This window comes from Lithobates pipiens, unplaced genomic scaffold, assembly GCF_037356315.1.
Source record: "Lithobates pipiens isolate NorthernLeopardFrog02 unplaced genomic scaffold, aLitPip1_a1.2 Scaffold_19, whole genome shotgun sequence".
NCBI lineage: Eukaryota > Metazoa > Chordata > Amphibia > Anura > Ranidae > Lithobates > Lithobates pipiens.
In genome coordinates, this window is record NW_027507764.1 from 184198194 (window position 1) to 184219854 (window position 21661).

General features: G+C 42.1%; 1 protein-coding gene across 16 annotated transcripts in view; it reads right to left on the reverse strand.

Annotated features, from left to right (window-relative positions):
* Nucleotides 1-21661, reverse strand: part of TRAK1 (trafficking kinesin protein 1) — a 253289-nt gene that overhangs the window by 117662 nt on the left and 113966 nt on the right. The window contains exon 1 of one of the 16 annotated variants that reach the window (XM_077491554.1): nucleotides 651-999. The exons of 14 other annotated variants lie outside the window; for them this stretch is intronic. In XM_077491554.1, coding sequence (XP_077347680.1) covers nucleotides 651-762 — 112 coding nt within the window. In that variant the 5' untranslated portion in view covers nucleotides 763-999. Of the gene's footprint in view, nucleotides 1-650; nucleotides 1000-21661 lie in introns of those variants that run through there. One more of the 16 variants, XM_077491557.1, reaches the window with a different exon arrangement.

The window sequence follows — 21661 nt, forward strand, 5'->3', positions numbered from 1 at the left end:
AAATATACATACACAAATATATATGTGTCTCATTTAAAAAATATTTTACTGAAATAGCTGTCCGAAAAAAAAAAAAAAAAAAAAAGACTTTATATTTATTTATTTAATAGCCCTTTTTATTAATACTGCTTGTGGAGAACCAAATTATTATTAATATCTAGTGTGTGTGTATATATATATATATCATACACACACACATATACACACACAAATAAATATACGGTATTCATTGGCGTATAACACTCACTTTTTCACCAGGAAAATCGGGTGCAAATAGTGTGTGCGTGTTATACGCCAATAGCTGCCTTATTTAAAATAAACGTTTATTTTCTGAAAAGTCCCTCTTAAAATGAATGTGCGTGTTATACGCCGATAGATACAGGATCTAAAGTCTCATTTAATTTTTATTTTTTTTAACTGACAGATATGTGTAGCAACAATAGTTTCATGCAAATAAACATAAATAACGTAATAATAGCTCTATTCATTAATACTGCTTGTACAAAAACAAATTATACTAAATAATAATAAAAAATATTATAAATGCATACATACGCACAAAATATTAAAGGAACCTGGAAAATATTTTTGCTATACTGACTGCTAAACATCAATAGAAATGAAGCAAATATGAACAGTTCTATATTTACCTTCTTCCATGAAGTCCAGCTGCTCCGAGGAATCATCGTAAAGAGCCTCCTGCTCACTTTCACAGTCACACTCATAGCATTCTTCTTCATTTAGCGTCTCGATAAATGACATAATTAGAATTAAAGGATCCCAGTGTTCGGTAATAGAAGAAGAGCCCAGCTCTTTAATAGTTAAAGGCACCGGCTGGCTGGCCCCTTAGGGGCCACATGTATGGCACGGTGGACGGAGAGGGGAAGCCCCATTTGCGGGGCAGCATCCCCCCGTTCACTCACATACTTGTAGCAAAGGTCTGTATGATTAAACCTGAGCACTATCAACCCTGACACCTATGTGTAAGCAGCAGGGACTGGATCCACCCAAAGGACACACTGCACCTGTAACATCGCTGTTTGTATAATTAAACCCTTTGTAGACTGAAAGCAACATAGGACATTGTGAATTTTATTTTACAAAGCACACAGCTAAAAAAAAAAAAAAAATAATCACTAAACTGCATACATCTAAATTTCAATTAGAAACAAAATCTAAAATGTATATCTCTCCCTCCTTTACAGTAAATGGTATATCCCAGGCTAGTTTCATAGCAACCTGTAACAAGGAAGCGTGGGATGATACTACACCTTGCGGAGGGTGGGACAGCAGGTTGCCTTGTCAATGATTCATTAACCCTACAAGTAACGTGGCACCAAAACATTCCATTGCACAAGTGTCAGGACCCGGGGAACGCCGTCTGTCAGGTTAGTATTTACCTACATTGTCTCCGCTCATCATGAGGAAGCAGGGGCGGGATTGTCAAAACAATATATTCTATATGGCAGCATGTCATGTGATCAAAGGACACTGTTGCAGGCTTTTCAACATCCCGAAAATTACCTGGATTACTCAATTTTATAAAAACACTTTAAAAGAAGAAAAAAAAAACCTTCCAAAAAATTCATTAATAAAACTGAAAACATATCTCAAAATAAACTGTACCTATAGCTCTTTTTTTTTTTTTTTGCCATTTGTTGCAGAAACACAAACAGGAAGTGAGTAAAATTCCCCTCTTAGCCGTCATTGGAACGGGGGTTATTTACTATAACAAAAATCCCATGCATCTCTGCACAGAAACCAATTAGCTTCCAGTTATTTATTTATTTTTTGTGTCAAAGCTTAAATAAACAAACAAACTGATGATAGAAGCCGATTGGCTACCATGCACAGCTGCACCAGATTTTGCACATTCCAGTTTTATGGCCCGTACACACGATCCAAATATCGTACAAAAACGGTCGTCTGAGGAAGGATCGTACGATTTTCTGATTGTACGCGTGTACACTACCTTCAACAGCCAATCATGACCGTTCATCCGATCTTATTCAATCTGGCATGCATGATAATTTTCCTCGTACGATTTCAGATCGTCCGATTTTCGGTTAGTCAGTATAGATGTCGTCCGAAAATTCAATACAAATACATTACAACACATGACATCACTTCTGATTTTTTTTTTCTGTCGTACAAGAATTTTCGTGACTTTATTTAGCTATTCAATTTCTACTTGCGACTATTAAACGGAAACGGACGTATGATATTCGGATCACATGTACGGGCCATAAAGCTCCAGTCACACTTGTTCGACTTCCAAGGCTGCACAACTTTGGATGGGTGCGACTTTGATGCAACTAGTTGCTCCTTTGCAAAGTCGGACCCACTGTTGCACCATTGTTGCCTGTAAAACATTCGGGTACAAATTTCACGCAACTTTTGAGGGTTAGGAATTGGATGCAGCTTTCTCCACATCCAATTCGCCTTGACAGGAGAGTGTGACCAGCTCTCAATGGAACCGGTTCACACACCCCCGGGGCAGCCGTGGTCTGCATTTGGAAAGGGTCCTGTACTTCTTTGGCTCCAAATCAGGTGCGAATTCAGGCAGATGAATCAGTGAACAGGGACTCACCAGACCCCCCTGCTGTGAGCCATGGACACAACATGTGTGAACCCAGCCTGAAGTCTATGGCCCTCAAGTTGCATGAAAGTCAGACCAAGTAGTGCATGAACTACTTTAAATGCGCTGCGACTTTAAGTTGCACATATAAAAATGATTGTCACAGGAAAACATGGGGTATGACTTGTCATGCATGACAAGTTGCACAAGTGTGAATCAACCCCGGGTGTCCTCATTTAAAGATTAACCTTCACCTGTAAAATATTTTATTTACCATCACTTTCTATCTGAGACCCGGTTCACGCTGGGACGACTTGTCAGACGACTTAGTTGCCTGACAAGTCGCACCCCGTTCTGTACAATGGAACCGTTCTAATCGGAGCGACTCAAGTTGCTCCGACTTAGAAAAATGTTCCTGTACGACTTTGGGGGCAACTTGCATTGACTTCTATAGAGAAGTCGTTTTGCAAGTCGTCGCTGCTGTCGTGTCTAGGTCGCCTGAGGCAGTCGCGCTGCAAGCCGCAATGTAATCGCAATGTAATCGCAATGTACAACTGCAAGTGAGCGCTGTGCCAGGATTCTCTGAATTTCAAAATAACAAAACATGCTTTTAACTGCGGCAGAACAGCCGCCCGTGTGAAAGGGGCCTTAGGGTGTTACTTCATCTTTTATTTTTTTCTGAAAAGGTAAACTTACATTTTAAGAGCACTAAAACAAAAAATGATTTTTTTTGCTGGATAAAAACCACGCTTCTATACAAAGTTATCATGTGAGCAGATGTAACTTAATACATCAGGATACATTGTTTTAAAATAGGAACCTTGGTCTCCTAGATCATTATTGGTAGTGAAATGGATACAAGTTGACAAGATACATCTGATGGAAGAAAGAACTGTTCTTCAAATGGCTGACTACTATACACATACTATAAAAAGGGGTGACTTGGTTACACTTAGACCCCTTTTACACTGGAGGTGTTTTTCTGGCGCTAAAAATATCGCCTTAAAAACGCCCCAACCTGCAGCCCCAGTGTGAAAGCCTGAGTGCTTTCACACTGGAGTGGTATGCTTGCAGGACAGATTAGAAAAAGTCCTGCAAGCAGCTTCTTTGGAGCAGTTTAGGAGTGGTGTATACGCCGCTCCTCCACCACCCCTGCCCACTGAAGTGAATGGGCACCGCTGCCGAAGTGCCTGCAAAGTGATTTGGAATCGGTTCTTTTCAGGTTGATTTAACTCCTTCGTCCACTAGCGGGGGTTAAAAGCTAAAACTACTGGCACTTTACTGCTAACATGGAGCGGCACCAGAGTGAAAGGGTTCTTAAAGCAGTAGCAAACTGCCCCAAAGAATATAAAAAATTGAGCCCCCTGCAGTGGATTGTCATAATGTGCTTGTATGCACTGCATACAAGCACATTATGACAGACTTACCTGGACAAAGAGCCCCCCAGCGCTGTCATGGCTCCCCGGGGCTTCCCTCTTCACCCGGTCTTCCTTCGGGTTTGCGGGCTCCAACTGTATGAATGACACGAGTATGCCATCCCTTCAAAGCGCATGTACAAGTGCCGTCACCAGCTGCATCCTGCGTGACTATCTCCTAAACACTGCAAGTGTTATAGAAAACTCTGTACCCACAGGTAGGCTTTATTATAAGCTTACCTGTAGGTACAAATTAAAAAGTGGAGTTTACTTCCACTTTAAATGCTCAGTTGCTGGTTGCTAAGGAAGGGGCTGGGAAGCTGGCTGCCGCGTCCTTAACAACTGATGAGCAGTGCAATTGCAGAGCAATTTCAACCTCATAAACTTCAATGTAAAAACACACCAGAAAAGCGTGAAAACCATACATGCATTTTCAGAGTTTTGTGTATAAAATCCAGTCTTCTTCTACAGAAACATGCATGAAGCATGATAAATGCGTCAAAAATGCACTGAAAATCACATCATGAAGCAGCTGTACTAGAGTGAACACAGGCAACCCACACATCTTGCAAGAGCAGCGCAAGGACATTTAACCCTTAACACCATTTAGAAAAAAGCAAGATCAGCCAATGATAAGGATCTGAAACAATGGAGTCAATTTACTAAAACAGGAGCATTCAGAATCTGGTGCAGCTCTGCATGGTAGCCAATCAGTTTCTAACTTCAGCTTGTTCAGTAATCCTAGGTTCACATTGATGCGATTTGGCATGCAATTGGACATGTCCAATTGCATGCCAAATCGGTGGCTATTGCTGGCATACTTTCAATCGATGCGGCATCGCACAGATTCCCAAAAGTAGTTTCTGTACTACTTTTGGCGACTTCGGGGTGCGATTTGTACAGACATCTGGGCAGTAACCCACACAGATGTCCCTGAAATCGCCCCAAAGTCGGACTAACATGCAGAAATTGCGCAAGCTCTGCTGAACTCGCACGATTTCAAACCTGCTGTCAGTGTGAACCTGAGTTTAAGCTTCACAACCTGGAAGCTGATTGGTTTCTATGCAGAGCTGCACCGGATTTTGCACTATCCAGTTACCGTATATACTCGAGTATAGGCCGACCCGAATATAAGCCGAGGCCCCCAATTTACCCCCAAAAAAACTGGCAAACTTATTGACTCGTGTATAAGCCGAGGGTGAGACATGCCTGTCCATCCCTGTGTGTGTGTCCGTCCATCCCTGTGTGTCCGTCCATCCCTGTGTGTCCGTCCATCCCTGTGTGTCCGTCCATCCATCCCTGTGTGTGTGTGTGTCCATCCATCCATCCATCCCTGTGTGTGTGTGTCTCCATCCATCCATCCATCCATCCCTGTGTGTGTGTGTCTCCATCCATCCATCCCTGTGTGTGTGTGTCTCCATCCATCCATCCATCCCTGTGTGTGTGTGTATCCATCCATCCCTGTGTGTGTGTGTGTCTCCATCCGTGTGTGTGTGTGTGTGTGTGTGTGTGTGTGTGTGTGTGTGTGTGTGTGTGTGTGTGTGTGTGTGTGTGTGTGTGTGTGTGTGTGTGTGTGTGTGTGTGTCCAGCCTACCTGTGTCCCGAGCCTTTGTCCCGAGCCTCCGTCCCGTGCCTTGCCTCCTTGCCTCCGTCCCGTGCCGTGCCTTGCCGCCGTGCCTTGCCTCCGTCCCGTGCCGTGCCTTGCCTTGCCTCCGTCCCGTGCCCTCTTCGTCGGCGCCTCGGCGGCCATTGTAAAATTCAAAAGCTGCGCCGCCGCCTTCGCCTGTGATAGGCGGAACACTGAATTTCCCAGCAGCCTGTGTTCCGCCTATCACGGACATCGTATCATCCTCGTCCGTAGTACGAGGATGATACGATGTCCGTGATAGGCGGAACACAGGCTGCTGGGAAATTCAGTGTTCCGCCTATCACAGGCGAAGGCGGAGCCGGAGGCGCGGCTTTTGAATTATAGAATGGCCGCTGTCTGTCTGCTCGACACGCTGATCGAGCGGGCAGACAGCGATGACTCGAGTATAAGCCGAGGGGGGCACTTTCAGCCTCAAAAAAGAGGCTGAAAATCTCGGCTTATACTCGAGTATATACGGTAGTAAAATATCCCCAATGTAATTTACTGCAGCAGCTTTGTGAAATAAAGCAATGATGATGCTCCCTGGCATTAGATGATTTGTTCGATTCTCTAATCGGTAGTGGGGTCAAACTGATGGAATTTGGAAACTGGAGCAGGATAGAATTTTTTTTCTCAAACAAAATTAATTTTTGGTTTCATTTCGGAAATTACATTTATTCCAAAACGGAAAACAACGTACTTCTGAGCAACAATTGTCCAGTCATCAAACGTACAAAGAATTTTCGTATGAATGTTTGTATGAATATTCATGCGAACGTTGTTGTGAAACCTTTTTTTCCCCCCCCAACCCGGAAAAAGATCTGCTTAGTTATGATATATTTAGAAGCATGACCTGTCATTGAGAGGCCTTCAACTCACTTTGAAGGGCTTCTTCATACCGGAGCACTGTGCAGGAAAATATAGATTGTATGTACAAATGCAACCTGGCAAGTCAATGTGATGTCATGTAAACTCTCATGGTAAATGAAGAACAAAAAAAGGAATTTGTTTTCTATCATATGACTTTCTTGAAGATATTCTGTATCCTATGCCATTCGCTTGCTGTTGTGATCAAATGACAGCTGACATATCAACTAGCAATACAATACCACTGAAAGGGATCCAGTGCCTGAAATGCAGGAGAAAGTGCTATGGTATTGTTCTTTCCAACTTCCCTTTGCTTTGGAAATAAGTTGGTAGGTTTCAGTAGCTTCAGTAAAAATGGTGATTTCTTATTAAATACTGTATTTATCAGCGTATAACATGCACCTTAATTTTAAGAGGGAAGATTCAGGAAAAAAAACCTTACATTTTAAATAAATAACTTTGAAGCAAAATAGGGGTCAGTGCCCATCAATGCAGCCTGATCAGTGCCCATCTGCAGCCTGATCTGTGCCGGATTACACAGAGGGATCTCCTGTTTACTTGGTGCTCGCAGTCACACACAGTCCTGCCTCCTGGATCGGCTCCTATAATAGACAAAACACTGGTCCAATGCCGGGGACATGAGCCGGTCCAAGAGGCGGGACCCTTCCCGTCTTAGGCAGCCCAGATAAAATATTGGTGTATAAAACGCACATGATTTGTCCTCTATTTTCAGGAGTAAAAAATTGTGTGCTGTACACCAATAAATATGGTATATGAGCTTGGTATACAGGGAAAGTTATTTTTCATTCAATCAGTGAACTAAAATGGGGGAAAAAAAATTGACAGATTCCCTTATCCACACAAGCAAGCTGGATGTAGTTATCTCCCCTCTGTATTCTGGCAGCAGGGACTCCCCGCTCCAGTCAGAATACACAGATCAGCGGTGCAGTCATTGGCTGCATGCTGTGATCAAATGCTGGTTTTCCAGCTGGACCATTCGACAGAAGACTGTCTTAACAACAGTCTTTGGTTAAACAGACAGGGGTACACACATCAAAATTCAGCTGGCTCCTACTGAACCAGCCAAATTTTAATACATGTATTCCCTGCTTTACTCTAGCAAGTGTTTTATGGGCCACAGTCTCAGAAAAGCTCATCTCTTCTGTCTGGTCATGTAATGGTTTATAAGGGCAGCATAACAATGTAAAAAATAAACATATTTGTGGGAATTCATAAAAGTTGTCATAGCCTTTAGAGCACCATTGGGGCAGAGCATCAAAAATGTTGGCGCTTGCGCCCAATTCACGTACCTGCCACAGTCTGTGTCGGCACTAAGGAAAGAGTGTGCATCTCTTCTTCAGTGCACTCACCTCCCCAGCCACTATGTCCGTCACGCTGATAGAGGAGTTTTATACTGGGGGTGGTGGGGTCTGATGGAGACTAGTTCCCCATCAAGTTCAACGTAGTCCAAAACACTTTAGTGATAAACCCAAGGGGAATCTTTGGTCCCACTTCTATCAGAGCTCTAAGGAAAGGAGCATGTCCTCCAAAACGCATCAGCCAGCCAATCTTCTGTACCTAGGACGAGACACATTCCGCTCAAGTTGGAGCAGATCATGTTTAATTTATGTTTTTTATTGACATGTTAGTATCCATTTGTCTATATGTATTCAATAAAATGTATCAATGGTAATGCCCGGGGTGGTTGCGCCCTCCTGTATATTTTTGCACCCCACACATGGAGTAGAAAAAAGGCATCGGACAGCATTACTGCAGTCTTATCAGCTGAAGCTGATAAGACTGACATAGGCAAACACTAGATAATCGGCACAAGTAAATACTATGAAATAAAACAAGTCAGCTATGAGCAGAGAAGCAGGGTTGCCATAGAAATGTTGGATTTAGAAGGAAGCTTGGTTAACAGTACAGGAAATGCTCGATGTAGAGGGGAGGAAACACTCTACTGTGGAAAACAATACTTAAGATGGCGCTGCCTAACCCCTGGAAACAAGTTTTTTAAAGTTTCTTTAAAACAGTAAGTAATTTGCGATTTTGGGCTGGATTACAGTGGCTATAGTTTGATAATATCTTATCATAATAGACTAAATGAAAAGAAGCATCAGAATGGGAGAGTTCACTTCCTCTTTAAAGGAGAAGTATAGCCAAAGCCATATACGTCTCTCCTATGGATCACTTTAGTGCAGTTCGTTCTGCACTTCTGTGACCTGTGTCCAGCCGACAGCGGACTCAGGAAAGATCCCCACCTTTAAATTTGGGATCCAACCAGATGCCTGGACTGGCAGCTTGTGCTGCCTCTCGCAAGCCACACCCTTCACAGCCCGGTGCTCCAGTGAGCGCTGGAGGGGCAAAGTAGAGAGCAGATGACTGACAGTTGCTGTCTCGCTGCAGGCTGAAGACTGAGAGCTGAGCTATCAGAGGGGTTTGCTCAGTTCTCAGTCTTAGAGGCTGCAGCGGATAGATGCAGCTGGGATCGGTGCTGCAGCCATCTAGGCGAATATGACTGGTTATTTTATTAAAAAGCCATACTTCTCTTTTAATTACTGATGGTTTCCTAAACTTAGAACTGGTTGTAATTCTTTAAGAATTTGTCGCTGCAATATTGACAGTTTTTTTAAAGTGGCTACCTGAAAAACTGCCTGACACATATGTCAGTAATGTTACTGACACTGGTGCAAACACTTGCCTCAATTAGAAGCATGTAGTTCTTAAGGGAACTACCACAAAACCACTTTAATTCCTCTGACCATTTCCAGCATACAGATATAGAAGGTACTAATATACAAAGCAAAGGGGTATCCATCTACTAAAGCATGTGCCTCTGGTACAGGTATACAGTATACTCAGGAGGTTACAATGATACATGTTCCCGTTACAGAGATGACACCGGATTTATGAAGCGACCACTCTTTGCAGATGTAATGTGTCAGGTTACCATACTGCTAATTCCAACACATGCCTGCTGCACCTAGAGATAGAATGAAATGTTATCTCTGGTGACTCATGTTTAATATCAATAGAAAAAGCAGAACACACAGAAATGCACATCAACCTACTTTCTTTAGTGATTTATTTATACAGTTAGTAAGAGTGCCTCCCTATCTCCCACCCCAAAACTTAAACAAAACATGGTCCTCATGGTACCGAGAAATCAATTTATGAAAGGGTGTCTGTCATTAGTAAATTGTATCATGGTACTACTACTTCTGTTTGAGAGGGCAGTCTTTGGAACATACCTTCTTGGGTCAGTAAAAATATCAAAACAATTACAGCAGATTTAGACATGCATCTAAAATTTCTCTTGCCTCTGAAGCCCAATCCGGTTCGAGATCGCACTCCAGAGGCTACCGACAGCCGATGAGGAGGCGATGCGACACCTCTTCAATGCTTGTTTAAACCCCATTGTTGCAAACATATGCAGAAACATGTGTTTTTGAAACTGCAGCAGCCTGAAAGGGGTCTCATACTGTGTTTGTATGCAGGCAAAAAGCCAACTAAAGCCCAGCGTGGGATCCCAAAATCTATACCAGACCCTTTATTTGAGCATGCAGCCTGGCAGACCCCCCCCCCCCCCCCAGCACCTTGTCCCTATGGGCCTCTTCCCCACAACCCTGGGCTGTGGGGGTCTGCAGGCACAGGGCTTATCAGAATATGAAAGCCCCCTTTAAGAAAAGGCCCCCCAGATCACGCCTCCTCCCACATATGAATGTGTATGGTGTAAATAGTACCCCTACCCATTCACCCAAAAAAAAAAAAAAAAAAACAGCGCAGTGTAAAAAAAACAGGAGGCAGTTTTTGACTTTATTAAAAAAACAAAAACAAAAAAAAACCTTTATTAAAAATTAACAATGCCAACAACAACAATGGCCATCTCAACCAACTGCTGCCGACCAGATTAAAAGGAAAAAAAAAAATGCTCCTCCACTGACAAAAGCTCCAGCTGTTCTGGCAGCTCTGGTGTCTGATGTCACCGAAGAACCCATCTGTTTTTGACATCACCGTTGAATCTGGGGCAAGGCCTCCACGCCGGTTTTTTTTTCAATTAATTTTGCATTGATAACATTGCACACACCACAACACACAACAGGAGGGGCTACAGGATCAGGGGGGCCTTCTGGGAAATCTGACCTCTGAGCACACGTCACAAGTCGGATCAGTTAAAGCAGGAGTCTTAAAAAAAAGTCAGCAGCTCCAAATACCCCTCCAGCGCACCTGCGATGTCGGCACCCCGAAGCCAATCGGCTCTCGGGTGCTGCCGCCGCCATCTTCGGTGTGTGAATCCCTATTGCGCATGCTTGAGTTGCGCTGCGCAATAAAGGACCGTCCCTGCTGTCTCTAGGATCCATGTGTTTCCCAGCAGACAGCGGGGGGCCCGCAGGAAGTGGTGCATTATTTTAAAAGTTGGAGAGACACAAGTCGGGTCAGTTAAGACAGCTCTCATAGGAAAACATTGATTTTGAAATTTCATGCGACATGTGCTCTCAAATTTGGAGCGCATGTCACACCAGTTGAACCGGGCCTAATGGGTCTCTTCCTGCACACATACCTTCTCTGACACAGGTGAAACATGGTAGGCAAAATGACTCTTGTGGATCCTCCAAGGATTCTTGTCTTGTGTATTATATATATATATATATATATATATATATATATATTATATATAAAATTTATGTTTGAATGACAATCAGTTTTGAAAAGCGCATGGAAGAGTCACAACCAATGTCAGGTTTTTAAAGTAGAATTTTTTTTTTTTTTTTTTTTAATACTGCTAGCAGAAAAGGTTTTATAGCAGAACAAACAGGTTTTTACCTAATTGTGCATTTCAGTGATCAATAATGGCAGTCCAGGAGCCAGGACAAAGTACTGTAAGTTCCATAGACATGCATACACAACACAACACTGGAGAAGACTAAAAGAATATGGCAGCAGCTGCAAAAAATGGGAATGAAAATGGGAAACTGGATGCATTGCTGGAGAGGGGGACTTTTGGAGGTAAGTCTGCCATGATTGTGAAGAAAGAAATGCTGCATTACAAATATAACAAGCATAATATAAAATCTTAATCCTAATAAACAATCACCAAGTACAGTGATAACAAACTTGATCCATCTGTGTATGCAAATTATCGGTCTTCTAAAATGTTTGTGTCCAACAATCTTATGCCTAAAAAAAAAAATCATAAAAACTCCAAAAAAGTGTCCAAATGTATCCCTATATCTGCGAAACCAATAGTGTACGAAAACAATAATAAATCTTTTAGGGTCTTCCGCAAGTGCCAAAACAAACTTGAATATTTATGTTCCTGTGAGTCCCACCACTATTCATATACTCCTATACTTCATATACTCACCTAAAAGAAATCACCTTACAGAACCAAAATATTGCAGAAAAATCACCCTAAAGCTGGAATCACACCTATGCATTTTTTAGCACTTTTTGCATTTTGCAGATTTGCACACAAGAACGTGTTCCATAGGAAACCATGTTAAATGGACTTTAGTACAAATCTGCAAAATGCAAAAAGCTCTAAAAATGCATAGGTGTGAATCCAGCCTTAGAGCCAAGATAAAGGCCATCACTCCACCAATGATGGTATACGTAGATGTTGAAGCTTCCGGAATAAAACTAGGGCTGCAACTAACGATTATTTTCATAATCGATTAGTTGGCCGATTATTGTTTCGATTAATCGGTTAATGACCTTAAAAAAAAAAAGTGGGTCAAATTGACGTTCATTTTCAACCATAGTGACAAGAAAATTTGGAAATCATAGAAAACTTCTTGGTCAAAGGAATTTTCAGACAGTGTACGTGTTTTTTGTTCAGAAATGAAGTGAAAATTTCAAAAAAATTCTTTCATTCAGCGAATGTACAAAGATTTTTCATCTGAATATGCTCACTTGAAAATTGATTTGTGAGGCCAGCATAAGGCTCAGTACACACCCATGCAGTTTTGCTTCTGCAGTGCTTTTTGCGGTGCTGTTTGATTTTTGCGCATGAGATTTTACTGCAATTTGCGTTTTTCTGCATTTTTTTTGGCCAGATTTAAAAACACAAATTGCTGCAAAAATGCATTACATTCTTTTCTGCAGCTTCTCCATTGAAGTATATTGAACCAAAAAAGCACTGTTTTGCGTTAAAAGTCCCTGACCCTTTCCAAATATGCAGCGGCTGAAAAAAGCACAGATATGAACGTGTCCCATAGGAAACCATGTAAATGAACTGTAATGCGTTTCTGCAAAAAGCATCAATAAACATATAGATGTGAACCAGGCCAAGACGTTTAGTAACATAATGGGGTTAAAAAGACTAAAATTATCCCTTTATAAAAAAAACTGTACAAAAAAAGCAGATAATTACTGGAAGGGGTTCATTTTTTTACCGTAGAACAGTGAAAGTAATATTTACAGTAGTGATTATATTTTTGTACTATAAAGGGCTCATTTTAGTTTTTTTTTAACCCCATTATGTTACTGGCCGATTAATCGTTTATGAAAATAGTAATCGATTAATTTCATAATCGATTAGTTGTCGATTAATCGATTAGTTGTTTCAGCCCTAAATAAAACCACTTTGATAAACTCAAGGAAAACACAAAAGGAGCAACAAATTGCTCACTGTATAACTGGTATTTGTTTAACCACTTCCCGACCAGCGCACGACGATGTACGTCGACAGAATGGCACGGGCAGGCATATTGGCGTACAGGTACGTCCAATATTTAATGCCGCCCTGCCATCGGGAGCGCGCCGCCGTCGGCGCGCTCCCGCGCTGGTCGGGACCCCCGTGAGTCCGGTCGCGGGACCCGCGGACTCGATCGCCGCGGGCATCCCCGCGATCGTCTCACGGAGCGGCCGAATGGAGGAAATGCCGAGTAAACAGCATTTCTCCATTCTGCCTAGCAACTAGTGACGCTGATCTCTGCTCCATGTGATTGGAGCAGAGATCAGTGTTCACTAAATGAATGCCCAACCCCCCCACAGTTAGTAACACACCCCTAGGAACACTTAACCCCTACACTGCCACCCACTGGTTAACCCCTTCACTGTCAGTGTCATTTACACAGGAATCACTGCATTTATATAGCAGTGATTACTGTATAAATGACAATGGTCCCAAAAATGTGTCAAAAATGTCCGATGGGTCCCCCACAATGTCGCAGTCACAATAAAAATCGCTGATCGCCGCCATTACTAGTAAAAAAATGAAAATAATAAAAAATTATTAATAAAAATGCTATAAAACTATCCCTATTTTGTAAACGCTATAACTTTTGCGCAAACCAATCAATAATCGCTTATTGCGATTTTTTTACCAAAAATATGTAGAAGAATACGTATCGGCCTAAACTGAGGGAAAAAAATGTTTTTTTATATATTTTTGGGGGATATTCATTATAACAAAAAGTAAAAAATAATGTGTTTTTTTTGTTTATAGCGCAAAAAATAAAAACCGCAGAGGTGATCAAATACCACCAAAAGAAAGCTCTATTTGTGGGGAAAAAAAGGACGTCAATTTTGTTTGGGAGCCACGTCGCACGACCGCGCAATTGTCAGTTAAAGCGACGCAGTGCCGAATCGCAAAAAGTGGTCTGGTCTTTGACCAGCAAATTGGTCCGGTCTGAAAGTGGTTAACAGAGTAGAATTAACTTACCATACATGTAAAAAAAAGGCACTCTCTCTTCAAGGCTTTTAATATTAGATATACCATTCAGGAAGCTGTATGGTGAGCCAGGCTGTGTCTGTCAGCACTACACAGGCATCAGAGCCAATATACTCTCTCCCAGAGTTCCTTCTCACTCCAGACCTCAGTTTGCTACACCCAACACGTTTCGTCATAATATCATGGGCATATGCTATTATGTCATTCGGGCAATAGCCCCAGGGGAAACTATTAAATGTTGTACCATCCTATAAGCCAAACTCCCTCATTTTGCACACTAAAAACTTTACATTGTATCTTTAAAATTGATATTTTTCAAAATGTACTTAAAGCGGAGTTCCAGCTGAAATGTGACTTTTAAGAAAAAAATACCCCTAGAATACTCATGCATCCTGCAATGTAACAAAGGTATGCTGTAAACTATTCCCAATTTTCTATCTGTGCAGCATTGTTTTCTTACTTTGTGAAGTTTCTGCACAGCGCCGCCATCTCCAGTGTGGGCATCTGAAGTTTCAGTGTCCTTCCTGGATTATGTGCATGCTGGCTACCCAAGATTTTCCATAGAAGCCAATGTTAAATGTTACTAAAGCCATGCAATGCCAAGCTGGCCAAGATCTCCAAGGAGCCAATGCAAAACCCAAAATTACATCTACGGCCGAGGCCCCCTAGAGGAGGAAGTGAAATTAGATACAGGTATAAATCAGGTAAGTGAACAGAAAAAAATAAAAATAAATTGCCAATTCATTTTAAGGATGCACATTAGTGCCGCATGGTGAGGAGAGAAAAATGTGGGTAGAACTCTGGTTTAACACTGCTCCACTCTTGCGAAATACACACGCCACTTTGTACACTGTGCTAAACAATATATACCCCACACATGCTATGCTGTACATTATATAATTACACCACTTAAGAGACTAATGTATATTCATTACTCCACACTGTTCTGCTGTATATGCTAGGACGTATTTTCAATGCCATTGTCAGTTTTCCCCCTGACGTTCCAAACCTCTTATTGTAATCATCATCACAGGCACACATTTTCTAATTCAAAGTACTGTAAAACAGGCAATATTGAATAGTATATATTTAGTTCATATGGAAGGTACAACAGCAATTTTACCATGCTGCCAGGGCTGGTGGTTCCACTAGGCAAACTAGGCAGCCACCTAGGGCGCACTGCTGCCTAGGGTTCCCGGCCACCAATGTTCCTACTCTCTTCTCTCTGCAGCAAGCAACTAAGGCCGCGTACACACGGGCGGACTGTCTGATGGACTTGGTCCGCTGAAACGTGTTTCAGCGGACAGTCCGCTCGTGTGTGGGCTTCAGCGGACTTTTTCAGCGGACAGTCTGGCGGACTAAGTCTTTCGGAATTTCCGTAATACAGTCCGTCCAACTTTGGTTTCAGCGGACAGTCCGCTCGTGAGTAGGCAAGTTGGACGGACTAAGTATGGCGCATGCTCAGAAAGGATTTACACGGCCGAAGGTTGCATTGCAGTGTATTGGACGTCGTATTTCTAGTCCCGTCGTACGTGCTGTACACGTCATCGCGCAAGCTTTCAGCGGACTGTCTGTTCGTCGTGTGTGGTCAAGTCCGTTCATTCAAAAGTAGGACGGACTGTCTGTCGGATTGTCTGACGGACTTAGTTGGACGGACAATCCTCTCGTGTGTACGCGGCCTAAGTCTTAGCATCAGCAAGCAGCTGCAGCTCTGTGTCATAGTGTCAGAGACGCAGCAGCGGTGGAGGACTGTGATTGTCCGAACTCCCGAATGAATGTAAACAAGCAAACATTCATTGATGGGCGCTGGCGAATCTGCATTTGATGGGGGCTTCATTATAAGGGCAAAGGGGATGGGGCCAATGGGTCACAGCAAAATGAGGCTTCGCCTAGGGCAGGGGTAGGGAACCTTGGCTCTCCAGCTGTTTTGAAACTACAACTCCCATGAGACATTGCAAGACTCTAACAATCACAGGCATGACTTCTAGAGGCAGAGGCATGATGGGATTTGTAGTTTCAAAACAGCTGGAGAGCCAAGGTTCCCTACCCGTGGCCTAGGGTGTCAAAAATCCTTGCACCAGCCCTGCATGCTGACTCCAAAAAACAAAAAAGGGTCCTGGGAAGACAGCGATTGAAATCTATCCCCAGCTATAGGATCAGGATACCTGTATGTGTACGTTAACTTTTATTTGTTGTAGTACATTCTAAGATACATTTAGAAAAAGAAGCACGTCATCATTAATATGGAATTGCTTTGACTAAATCAACACGATCTCAGTATAAGGAAAAACTGCAGTACGGGGTGTTCCGCTTTCGGAACAATAGTCATGTGCTTTTTGCTTTAGCACGGGGCTAGGCAAATTAACAGAGACCTTATGCGTCTTGGGTGTTATGTTACATTCAGCAGCATCCTGATCTATTCCAACAAAGGAATTGCCCCCTCTCTTCCATAGATTTCTGACATTGCAATTTAAACCATTCACAAATCACAATGAAAAGACATTTGTCTATAAGGGCCAGTTTACACTGCATTATCTTCTGGGCACAAACATTGCGTGGTGTGTTAATGTGCGCTGCATTAAGTTAGCCTATACAAATTACACAAAAAAAAAGGTGCATGCACTATTTTATCAATGACACACAACACAATTGAAGGCTGACAAACACCAAAAAAGAGGGGTTAGAAAAGGAGTGCGCCATGACCAACCAGAAGACTTCAGGAAAAGGTAACACAAAAATAAATAAGCCAAAAAACAAAAACCCAAGCATGCCCTAGGCCAGGGATATGCAATTAGCGGTCCTCCAGCTGTTGCAAAACTACAAGTCCCATCATGCCTCTGTGTCTGGGTGTCATGCTTGTGCCTGTCAGAGTCTTGCTATTCCTCATGGGACTTGTAGTTCTGCAACAGCTGGAGGTCCGCTCTCACTGGAGCGCTGGCTGTGGAGAGGGTGGGATCAGCCGGCTCAGGCTCTCAGCAGCTTACTGAGAGAGGCTGAGCCTGGTGCCGGTCCAGGCTCCTAAGGTGGATCCTGACCATATGGTCACGATCTTTCCCGAGCCTGGACCAGATCTGTGACGTCAGCCAGCTGTCTGCTGAAAACAGGTCACAGGAGTGCAGAACGAACTGCACCCTTGTGATCCACTACAGGAGAAGTACAGCCAAACAAGCTTTGGTTATACTTCTCCTTTAACCCCAGTGAATCAAACGAGCACGTTTTGCCGAAAACCGTACCCTCTCACTCTGTCCAGAATTCTGAAGGATTGTCCTATTATTTGAGCCAAATCCCAGAGTCCCAAACATGTCCTACTGCCACTAGAACACTTGTTCCAAGACCTGGTGATGGCTGCATGTCAGCGCTGTCAGGCAGAGTGATCTCCTGCCCAACAATGTCTGCACATCACTTCCGTTTTATTATTTTAAAATGATCATTTGAGCCCGTGAGACATCGTAATGAAGACATATTTTGTAGGTGCAAGGACTATGGAAAGCAGGTATTTTTACCATAGCACCATCATTCCCTTGGCGATTGAGAGTATAACACAAGACAAAGCTTTTTCCTTTTGTTTTGGATATAGTGTGGCGGTGGAAGGTTTTTACTGCGGTCTGAAGCATCAAAGAAAAAAAAAGAGTTTTGCAGAAGATTTAGTTTAAATCCAGTGAGCTTTCCTTAATGTGATATGGATGCAAGTTGTTTTGGGTGTGGGTGTCAGTACAGTCCTTAGGTGCATCGGTCACCTCCTCACTGGAATATTATACAGTACTTAATAGAGTAGCTTAATGTTTAAGAGGTGCAAGAAGAGGATTACTGGATAAGCTATGTAAATCCTCAGGCAAACCATGTAGCTTTTAAATTACATACATATTGAAAATCTTTACTGACTACAAGCATGTTTATAAATTACCAAAGCAACATGAGCTGGCTACGTTACACTTCTTTATTTGAATAATTACTTTACAATAAGTATAGGGCTCGAACAGCACAGATCAGCCCCTGGAAGAAGGAAAATGAGAATGAAAATTTGTTCCCAGAGAAGCTAGTAAAACTAATTCCTACTATACTGCAGAGGTCTCCAAACCGTCTAAAGAAAGTTTACCATTCCCCAGGCTTTAGGGGGCTGGACTGTGGCCAGTGGGAGTAGAAAATGCCCCGGCATCAGTGCCCCATCATTGGTTCTATTGGGAGGAATAGTGCCCCGTTGTTGGTATTAAATGGAGCCCCATTGATGATGCCAGGAGAAATGGTTCCCCATCATTGGAGTCAGTTGATGGCATAGTGCCCCAAGGGCCAGATAAAGGCAACGAAAGGGCCACATCTGGTACCTGGGTCACAGTTTGGAAACCAATGCTTTACTACATAAAAGAAAAGGCCAATTCTTAAGCTGGCCATAGATGGAGAATTTTCTTTTTCCTGCATCCATGGGTTGCAAGACAAAAAGACCGCTCAATTCCCCTCCCCTCCAGCGGAGCTATTATTCTCTCCCAGCAGGGTGGGCACGTGGGAGCAATCTAGGCTGGGAGAAAAAACTCTGATTATTGCTAGCGGCTATAGCCAAAAAAAAAAAAATACATAGTTAGAATCTCGGCAGGTTCAGCAGGGATTGAAACCGTCTATTACCAGCTTTACTGTACTTAAGGTTTACACTAACAATTTATACTCATCAATATACAGTATTTCAGTATGACTTAGCAGCCTAGGTCCCTGCTTTGTTTCCATGGTTACGAAATCCCTAGATTCATGACCATAGTAGACAGATATGTATAATATTTGGGATAGGTTCACATCTATGAGCTGCTGTAATGCACACGTTTACATATGTTTTTAACACCCATTAACGTGCATTGCCTTAAGGAAACCCATTCATTTACATGAGCTGCCTACTGCATCAAAATAGCACCAATAGGTGCATGTATCTGTTTCTTTGCCATACACCACAACACATGGTAGAGTGATACCATGTATTGTGTTATGATACAACACACGTGCATGGGAAAGGTGTGTTGGTGTGCCACCATGAATGACTGGAACTCTAACGCAATACACACGTTTTCATGTATTAATACACTCACTACCATAAGGCATAGAGGTAAACAGAGCCTTAAGGATTACTAATGTATTGCAATAAAATGCACCACTGAAACTGCAAAAGATAACACAAACGCCTTACAGTAATGAAAGAGGGTAAGGTTGGGATGTTACAATCTGATTATACAGTCTCTGTGCAACCCCTATTTTTAAAAATCATGCAGTGTAAAGTTGGTCATGGATAGATAGAATTTAAAGCGAAAATACTTAAGAAAAGTCTTAGGAAAATTTGTACAAAAATTCTCAGAACATTTGTCGTTCAAAAGATTTCGTTAGCTTTTAACCTTTGATTTTAGACTGAATGGACTTTACTAAAGGAAATCCACATACACTGTTAGAAAATTGTTCACTCAAGAAAATTTTTACATGCTGCTCCTTAGAATTCTCTCATAACTGCGGACAAAATTGAACGTCGATTTGACCCACTAATGATTGGAAGAATGAACAAACTTTCGAAAAACCTTCATTTCTATCCATCTAGGGACTAAATAATAATAAAAGCTGCCTAAATAATGCATTTAATTGGATGCCCAATCAGATAGGACAACACACCACATAGTTATTGGAAAATCTAAAGGAGATTGTAACACAGAATAACGTACACTATATTCTCAGCTTTAAAGTAAAGATGCAGCAGATTTGTTTGCAAAGTTTTGCATTTGAAAAAAAAGTCCTAGCATGAACAGTATAATTAAACTGGTCATACATTATACAAACTTATTTACAATATTCGATTTACCAAAAAGCAGATAATACTTTTTTGCCTGACCCATGGGTAACTGACACACATTCATATACCAAACTGGTGCCATTTTGTGCAAAAATCTGCTATTCAATGGTGTACCTTCTCTCTCCCCTTTTAGTGGAATTTCACTCTCGCAATCAACATTGACTAGTTGTAATCCTTATTCTTCTAGCCTTAATAAATAGATAGGAAGGTATACATACACACATTATATATATATATATATATATATATATATATATTATACATACATACCATACACACACATATATACACATATTTGTTTTGACCCCCCCCTTTTTTTTTTTATATATATATTTCTTCAGTTACTTCCTGGTTTCTTGCCTGGGCAAACGATGTCAAACATCCCGGAAGTATTCAGGAGGGGAGGAGGGGATTTCTTAGCTAAGAACAGCCTCCTGCCTGCATGCCTGCGCTAAGGGCAAATGGATTTCAGGAAGTAAATGCTACATAAATCATCTACCTTTACTCAAGATGGCCACCGCCAGAAACAAAATGCTAGGGGGTGTTTTTCAAAGTGATTTCTCAGCAAAAACAAAAAAGAAACAAGGAGACATGGATGGATGGTGATTTGCTTTGAATATTAAAAAAAAAAGTTAAATAGCGTTTCTGGTTCTCAGATGCAGTGTAGTTCCGTTGTAACGAGTCTTGGATGATATGGGAACCACAGTGTTTTTCCGTAATGTATATGCTACTTCTAATGATTGGAATGATTAAAATTTATGATCCCACTAGGCATTTCTACTTTGAGAGTACTGGATGCAATGTCATATATTATGCTGCACTCTCCAAAAAAGTTTCCAATATAACCTGTGCTGCATTTTTTGCTGTAGTTTGCGATTTAACCCAATTAAATGTTAACCTTTATAAGAAATTATAATTGGGTTGCAAATACAAATCAACTTGTGTTGGCATTTCCATTTTCAATGTCATCTTGAGAGAGCAAGCCCTAAAGCTTCCTTGCATTCCAAAGGCCCAATAAAAGATGTATGATGCCATATAATACAGTAAAGCAGGTAACACAATGATGATTTATTCAATAAGGCAGTGGTTCTCAATTCCTGTCCTCAGGGTCCACTAACAGGCCAGATTTTATGTATAACCTTGGGGAGATGCAGACTAGAATACTGCAGTCACTGAGCAGCAAATGATATCACCTGTGATGTATTTCAGTTATCTTGCAAACCTGGCCTGTTAGTGGGCCCAGAGGACAGGGTTGAGAACCACTGCAATAAGGCAAACCGGCTGCAGTTTCCTTATAGCACACAGCAGTCTGGGCATGTGTAACTGCTTATGGCCACACATACAGCACTCATTACCATGCACACTGATATGCGGTACAACACTTGGTGTAGGCAGCCTGCAGGTCCCAGAAGACTGCGTGACCATTTTCAAAGCGTAGCCCACGCATGTGCAGTAGGAGACTGACTGTGAAGCTGCAAGGCTTCATTGCTGGTTCCCCTTACTTAAGATACTGATGCCTGGATCCAAAGCCAATTGAACAATTACTTTGGGTGAGGACATCGCTGGATCCCTGGACAGGTAACTGTCCATTGCAGAGAGTCAGCCTGGGGTAGGTTAAGAGGGGGTTAATGAAGGGGGCAAGTGCTTTCCCTTCAGCCCTGTGTTTTATGCAGCTGGTCAA